The sequence below is a fragment of the Selaginella moellendorffii genome, unplaced genomic scaffold (assembly GCF_000143415.4).
Source record: "Selaginella moellendorffii unplaced genomic scaffold, v1.0 SELMOscaffold_397, whole genome shotgun sequence".
Lineage (NCBI taxonomy): Eukaryota > Viridiplantae > Streptophyta > Lycopodiopsida > Selaginellales > Selaginellaceae > Selaginella > Selaginella moellendorffii.
Window position 1 is genome coordinate 1,082 of NW_003314652.1, and position 6,823 is coordinate 7,904.

Sequence of the window (6,823 nt, forward strand, 5' to 3'; positions counted from 1 at the left end):
TTTCCAACAGTCTTGTATCGTGGCTGCGTATTTTGGATCCAGCTCTCGGGCAGTGGCATCCTTTTGTCTTTAAATCCCACCACCGCTATCACCTAGAGTAACAACACAAGAATGTAAAGCTTTGATCGAGGGAACTTGAGAGAAGACAATACTAACCTGTAAAGGATCCAAGTCTTTCCAAGGGACTTCTTCTGTAGCCAGCTCCCATAGTATCACCCCGAAACTGTACACGTCCGACCTGAAAAAAAGGAGCAAAACGAGAAAAGAACAGATGAGCAACACACACAGAGCCGATCGCAGCTCTCACATGCATACTTTTCACTCGAAGCCTCGCTCCGGAGAACCTCCGGGGGCATCCACTGCGACTGAAGACATCAAAGTGGCTTGTCAGGAATCAAATCAACTAAAGGAAAGATTTACCGTTCCCATCCGTGCGTTCCCCGTCAAGAAGTTGGAGTGCTTCAATCGCGAAAGGCTGAAATCTCCAACCTGATACATTTCCCAGTTTTAGCAGCGCTTAAAGCCTCTCCTCAGAGAGTTACCTTGACTTTGAGATTTTTATCAACCAGTAAGTTTGTAGACTTGAGATCGCGATGAACTATAGGTGGTGTGCAGTTGTGAAGGTAAGTCATCCCGCGAGCCTGTAAAATGGAGCTAAAATCTCGACAAAAGAGAAAACTATGGCAATACCAACCACGTCCAAAGCCATGCTCAGCTTTCGCTTCCAATCCAAACCCGTTGGCCTTCTGTGAAGCAACTTAAACAAACTGCCCCTGAAGAAGAAAAAAAAGCCATTGTGAGATTCTAAAGTAACAAATTTGTACCTGGGCATAAGCTCGGTTACGATGTAAAGCCGATCCTGAGTCGAGGCAGCACCGAGGAAAAGAACAATATTGGGATGTCTTAACTTTTTCATGATTGAAACCTATACTAAGCATATTAGTCTCCAGGCACTCGTAGAAATGGCGTGCTCTACCTCTTTCCGAAAGTCCTCCATGCCACTCTCGTTGTACTGAAGTTCGTGAAAGACCTTCACTGCCACGTCCTACACATACATTGTTAAGACTATAACAAAAAACTTTGAACGTACCAGTCCACACCAAGTCCCACGGTGAACTGTTGCACAGCTTCCTGGGAGACAGAGAAAACTTACAATCAGAGAAAGAGAGGAAAACACTAACGTACCTTGACCAATTTTATCGTGCAAGCTGAGCGATTCCCAAGTGATCTCATACTCTGGACTTTCTAGATCATCCCAGACGTGCCTGCTTGAACTACTGCTAGCCGTGCCTGTGCTACTCATACTACTATTGACATCCATGCTAACGATCGGTTGATTTGATGCGGGAGCCTCCGGATGTTCATGCTCGTCCTTCCGCAAAACAGCCGCCGCAGATGCCAACTCTGCCTCTGTATTAGACCAAGGCCACAGCCGACCCGTCCACGACCCCGATCTCGATCTTAAACCAGCGAAGACTCTGCTAGCCTGTGTCAAATCCTCACCACTGCTGCTTCCTCCAGCAGCAGCAGGATTTACCTCCATAGCGTTCCCTCGCAGGTGCGTTAGAATCTTGGTTGCCTGCACGGACAAAACACCAAGCGATAAAACACAAAGAAAACAAAACCTTGACTTTTACCAGGCTTGAAAATGTCGCGGCAAAGGGTATTTGCCACGAATCAGCTTGCGCGAAGTCCCTGCTCTTCATAAACGGCCGTGCGTCGCTCGACACACAAATCACCCCGACGAGCTTCCCGTCGTTGTAAAACGGCGTGTTTGTCATCATGGCAGGAAATATCTCGCCGGATTTTTTTTTGAGTGAGAACTGGCCGACCCACGACTCACCGACATAGAGTCGTGACAAGATCTTGGTGGCGCTCTCCACGGAGCTCTTGTCGATCAGAAGCTCAATGAGATCGCGACCGATGGCCTCGGCGGCGGACCAGCCATATAAGCGCTCGGCCATGCGGTTCCTACGCAAAAAAAAAAAAAAAACTTCCATTACCACCGAGCAAAGAAAAAAAAAACTACGCTAGAGAAAAGAAACATGGAAAAGAAACCAAGGAAAGGAACCCGCAACAAAGAAAAGAAAAAACCAGCAGGAAAACAAACCAAAGAAGAAAGAAAAACGAGAGATCATGTACCAGTATGTCACCTCAGAAGAAGTCGTGAACATATAAACGGCCTGTCCCATGGACTGGAGAATGTCGTTGTAGCGATCCTCGGCCATGGAAAGCGATTTTAGATCCAGCGCAGCGCGCAAATCCCTGTCCGAGAGCTTCTCCGAGGACGTCCTTCTCGGCCCGGACGAGTTCTTTGGAGGAGGCGACATGGACATAGATCTTCTTACGTGCCCCGCTGACGCTTCCTCTTGCTGGAGCCGGAGCGCCTTGACAACTCGCTCCCTCTCCTCTAGAATTTTTTTCATCTCCTGTTCTAGCTTGGTGTGGCTCTCCTCTAGCCTTCTAATCTGCTCCTGGAGGGAAGAACTACATTGCCCCGGCTCCACCTCCTCGGCCACTGGAGCGTCCATTTCCCCCCAAAATCCAGCCCCGAAGCTACAATCCACCAACACGAACCCTTGCCCTGGATTCCAGCCGCCAAGAACCCTCTGATCTCCTGCGCCCGGGAGCTAGCAGCAGCTTCTTACCTCTCATCGTCGCATCCCGGCGCGCCGGATGGATCCGCCACAACCTAATCCTCTCCGCGGCGCTCACCGGATCAAGAATGCGCTCCCGACGGGCCGGGGCGGAAATCCTTGCCGCGCTCGCCTGGAAGAGCATAGATCCATGCTCGCCGCCTCAGCGCCGACGAGGAGGCGCGCTAGCCCGGATTATCGCCCCTGGAATGGAGAAATCGGTCAAGAATCCAGCCTTGAGAGATTGATTGACAGCGCTCGCGCTAAGTTCTCTTTCCTGCCAGGGAACTGTGGACCTTTACGCCAATCATGCACATCCCAGCCGTTGATCTCGTAGCTAGATCAGAAATAGAAATGGCGGCCTGACCGTTGGATCCCATAGATCGTAGCCGTCCGTGCGGAAATAAGAATGTGCTTTTCTCTAGGGCAGATAAGAAGCTTCTAAGAAAAGCACGAGGAATATTCGGCATAATCCCACGTTAGAAGCCCTAGTTCTTCCTTGCGTGATGCGATGATATTGCGACGACCATGAAGGCCTTGCTCCTCTCGATAGCGGCGATCTTCTTCCTCTTGCATGGAGCGGCAGCTAGAATCGGCATCGGCGACGAAGCGCGGGTAGGGAATTTCAGAGATTTCTTCGGCAGCGCAGCGGCCGATCCAGCCGATGGAGCCGAGGCAGGGATTCTCGTCACGCTCTCCGAGATGGGGATCAGCTACGTCCGCGAGGTTCTCGTCGAGAGCGTGCTCCAGGATTTGACGCCGCTCAATCTGCCGAATGTGAAGCGGAGGGTGGAGTGGCCGATTGGAATTGTGGATGTGGAGCTCAAGAACATCGTCATTGTTTATGCCAACGTATCGTCATCGAATGTAGATCTCGGGAACACAGGGATCTGGTTCAATGCTTCAGGGGTCGAGACCAAAGTCTCGCTGGATTGGAAGTACACTTACACGGCATCACTGATTCCATTTCCCATCTCTGATAGTGGCACCGCGACTGCAAAGGTAAGAAAGGTTTTTGCTCGTTTCAGAGACTTCGACTTTGATGAAAAAACCTTTTTTTTTCTTAAAGGTGAACGATGGAGACGCATGGTTGCAAGCTACAATGCAACAAAAGAATGGAACACTGTCCATTCAGGTGACCGAGTGTAACACCGACTTATCGTCACTAGATTTGGAGCTGCAAGGCGGACAGTCGTGGCTCTACCAATGGTGAGTTTATTTTTTCTTGTCGAGGAGCTAGAGGGGAATATCATTAACAAAGCTTCTTTGTTGCTTGCCAGGTTCGTTTATGCGTTCAAAGGACAAATACAAAAATCTGTCGAGTCTGCGCTTACGACACAGGTTCTCGCCGCTGTGAGTCGGCTAAATCGTTTGCTGCTCAGCTTGCCCAGGCAGCTCCAAGTGGACACCACTTCAGCCGTTGATGTCACGGTTGTCGACGATCCAATTCTCAACCAAAACTATATCAGCGTCGGGGTGATGGGGGAGTTTGTAGATATCGCTTCCCCCAGCGAAAGAAAGCACCCTCCAAAGAAGCTGCCAGCCGGATTATTATGCATTGATTCAGATGTGAAGATGATCACTGTGGCTCTTGGAGACTACGTTATTACCTCCGCGTCGGACGTGTACTATAAAGTAAGTCTGCAACGCTTTTGTTTTGTTTTCTATTTTTCGTTAGTGCTCAATGGCTTTCACAGGCAGGACGATTAGAGAGGGTCGTGGATAGACTTCCACAGCAGTCCCTCCTCAATACTGCAAGTTGGAGATTTCTGATTCCGCAGCTGTATCGCAAGTTCCCAAACGATGATATGTTACTCAACCTTTCTGCTGCTTCTGCCCCCCGGGTTTCTTTTTCAAGGGATGGGATTCGTGCGACCACTACGGCTGACATGACAATAGAGGTGGTGGACAACAACGAGATTATTCCAGTAGCTTGCATAAGTCTGGTACGATCATACAGAATTCTTCCACTTTGCTTTTTCTTTGCTTATTCTTGTACTTCACTTTAGGAAGTTACGCTACATGCTTTGGCCGAGATTGTTGGCACTAACATCACTGGCGAGGCCTCACTTTTGGACTTGAGCCTGGACCTCAAGTGGAGTACTATAGGCACTTTTCCAGTAAAGTTCGTCGAGGTAAGCGCCTACTGTTTCTTTCACATTATCTACCTAAAACGTTTGTTGCAACAGGTAGCGACGAGAACCATCCTCAAAGACGTGATTCTACCACTGGTGAACTACAATCTCAAGAAAGGTTTCCCGCTGCCCGTCATTCCAGCGATCGAGTTCCAAGAAGCAACCATTAGATACGAAGACGATTTCCTGCTAATCTGTACAGACATCCGCTACACAGGCCTTCCGCTCCCTCCTCCCGTCGCTCCTTCGTGGTCCACCATCTAAAGAGGTACATATCGGTCAAATGCAACTCCTTTTCTTCTCGAAAGCCATCACGTTGCTCTTTTTTTCTTTTTTTTTTGTCTTTTTTCTCATATTGTTTTTCTTTCGCAGATAAAATCTGTAGCATATTCCCCGCGGTTTACGAAAAAGCGGGGCGTCTGTTTCCATCCCTGTCTGTCAAGCGAGACAAAAATGTTGAAATGGAGCCTCTGACAGATTGCTCAGCCGCGGTACGTCGACATTCTCGGCGTATATAACTTGTGGTGTGTACAGGATCATAGGAGAGAAATAAGTGAGCGTTGGGACGGTCCATTTCTCCATTCGTCGCGGTGAGTACCTTTCATAGTTTTTGGTTGCGGTGGCTCCACAAGTTTTTGTGAAGAAGAGACAAGCGAGCCGTGCTACTTGTCGTCAAACTCGAGATCAAGCCGAGCTCTTATCTTCAAACTCGAGATCATCGTGAGGTCTTTAGACAAAAAAAAATTGGCGAGAAGAGTTTGATTACATGCGACAGGACTTAAGAACAAGCAGCACACGCATTTACGTTTGTGCCCCACTCTAAAAGACTGAGGTGGTATCGGTTGGTTGTTTTGGCCAGATTTTTTTTGCGCGTCACTTGCTCTGGGCTGGATTGGATCATCCTTGCAATCGCCCTCCAAACCCACTGGAGTTTCTCTCACTCTCTAAAAATTTGAGAAAGCTGCCAGTCACCCACTGGGATGTTCTGTCATTACTATATTTTCCAGGCAAAGATCATACGAATCATAGTTTCCTATATTGTCAATATCACGATCAAGGCTATAATTTTGAGCTTTCAAAACAATCTCGGATTAACTCACGAGACAAGGCTGTGGGTGAATGATGGGAGAATAACAACATGGGAGTATCTTTGCGGGCCTGCCGCTGCAAGAACAGTTTTTTCTATGGACTTATTCCCAGTCCATAAAATCTAAGTTTCCAGTCGGGGGAGCTGCGTGGTGCACAAACGCCCACGACGCCACATCGCTTTCTCTTCTGGGTGCTATGACTGTATCCTTTAAAGAATGGCCCTTCGCTAAGTTGGCCGATCAAGAATCTTTGGAACAAAGAAAAAAAGTATTTCTTTGCTAGTTTTCCTTTTGACAGGCAGGCTGATCAAACAAGGAAAAGAAAAATCCTTCCATGGTTTTGCTAGTTTTCCTTTTGACAGGTAAAATCTCGCGGAAGAAGCCTTTAAAAGGCTGCCACTCTTTGGTCTGCTTGGTTTGCTCGCTTTAAACTTATCCCTGGGAGCCAGGGCTCTCCTTTGGACGCTACTCCTTGTCCACGAACAAGGAATGGACGGCGGTGATAGATAGCTAGACAATGCATAGACATTGCGAAAAATTTGATCTCACCCGCCCACAATTCCTCGAGAAATCCGCGTTATTGTCCTTTCATGACATGGATAGCTACAAAGAAAATGCACAGAAGAAACAAACCTTGGGTACACGTGTCACGCTCGCGGCCAATCAAGCTGCTGACGTGACATGACCGCGGCGCCGCGCTCGACGTCCTACCAGCTGGCGGTGTGGAGTCACGTGGCCCTACCAAAGCACATGGAATATGCTAATGAGATGCTTTCCCTGGATCAAAGCCACGTGAAGACTATATCCATTTGGCCGAAGCATAATCCAACATTCCCCTGGTTTGTTTTAGTCGGGACAAACACGATTTTGTCAACTCCTTAGCCCTAAAAAGCTTTTGATTCGATGACGTGTTGCAACCCATGCAGGGATCGAGCAACGTTGTGGGCATGACATGAATATATCT

At 48.4% G+C, this 6,823-nt stretch overlaps 2 protein-coding genes across 6 annotated transcripts in view; one reads left to right on the forward strand and one right to left on the reverse strand.

Annotated features, from left to right (window-relative positions):
- Window positions 1-2,977, reverse strand: part of LOC9641208 (probable serine/threonine-protein kinase SIS8) — a 3,384-nt gene extending 407 nt beyond the window's left edge. The window contains exons 1-12 of one of the 3 annotated variants that reach the window (XR_002991507.1): window positions 2,143-2,977; window positions 1,638-1,971; window positions 1,186-1,579; window positions 1,091-1,131; window positions 977-1,045; window positions 825-925; window positions 695-773; window positions 543-641; window positions 421-489; window positions 308-365; window positions 157-238; window positions 1-92 (exon numbers count right to left, since the gene is read on the reverse strand). Coding sequence is in view for 2 of the 3 variants with exons in the window: in XM_024668095.1 (XP_024523863.1) it covers window positions 1-92; window positions 157-238; window positions 316-365; window positions 421-489; window positions 543-641; window positions 695-773; window positions 825-925; window positions 977-1,045; window positions 1,091-1,131; window positions 1,186-1,579; window positions 1,638-1,971; window positions 2,143-2,531 (1,799 nt within the window). In the remaining variant the exon portion in view is untranslated. The remainder of the gene's footprint in view (window positions 93-156; window positions 239-307; window positions 366-420; window positions 490-542; window positions 642-694; window positions 774-824; window positions 926-976; window positions 1,046-1,090; window positions 1,132-1,185; window positions 1,580-1,637; window positions 1,972-2,142) is intronic. The other 2 variants (XM_024668095.1, XM_024668096.1) reach the window with 2 other exon arrangements.
- A 115-nt stretch (window positions 2,978-3,092) lies between these two features.
- LOC9641207 (putative BPI/LBP family protein At1g04970) lies at window positions 3,093-5,855 on the forward strand. 3 transcript variants are annotated; one of them, XR_002991505.1, is made up of 8 exons: window positions 3,093-3,638; window positions 3,706-3,845; window positions 3,917-4,271; window positions 4,334-4,582; window positions 4,646-4,771; window positions 4,826-5,039; window positions 5,144-5,576; window positions 5,631-5,855. XR_002991505.1 is itself a non-coding variant. In XM_002994562.2 (7 exons), the coding sequence occupies exons 1-6, from the start codon at window positions 3,165-3,167 to the stop codon at window positions 5,033-5,035; spliced, it is 1,554 nt and encodes a 517-aa protein (XP_002994608.1). In that variant the 5' UTR covers window positions 3,093-3,164; the 3' UTR covers window positions 5,036-5,039; window positions 5,144-5,855. The 3 variants fall into 3 exon arrangements, 1 of the variants encoding a protein (XP_002994608.1); XR_002991506.1 differs by having other exon boundaries at window positions 5,144-5,262; window positions 5,306-5,855; XM_002994562.2 differs by having other exon boundaries at window positions 5,144-5,855.
- Window positions 5,856-6,823: the final 968 nt, after the last annotated feature.

Bases quoted from the DNA above. Each gene is read 5' to 3' on its own strand.
- LOC9641207 (XM_002994562.2), top strand. From the start codon at position 3,165: ATGAAGGCCTTGCTCCTCTCGATAGCGGCGATCTTCTTCCTCTTGCAT. The intron at 4,583-4,645 runs GTACGATCATAC...ACTTCACTTTAG, and splicing joins CAGTAGCTTGCATAAGTCTG to GAAGTTACGCTACATGCTTT. The intron at 4,772-4,825 runs GTAAGCGCCTAC...TTGTTGCAACAG, and splicing joins TTCCAGTAAAGTTCGTCGAG to GTAGCGACGAGAACCATCCT.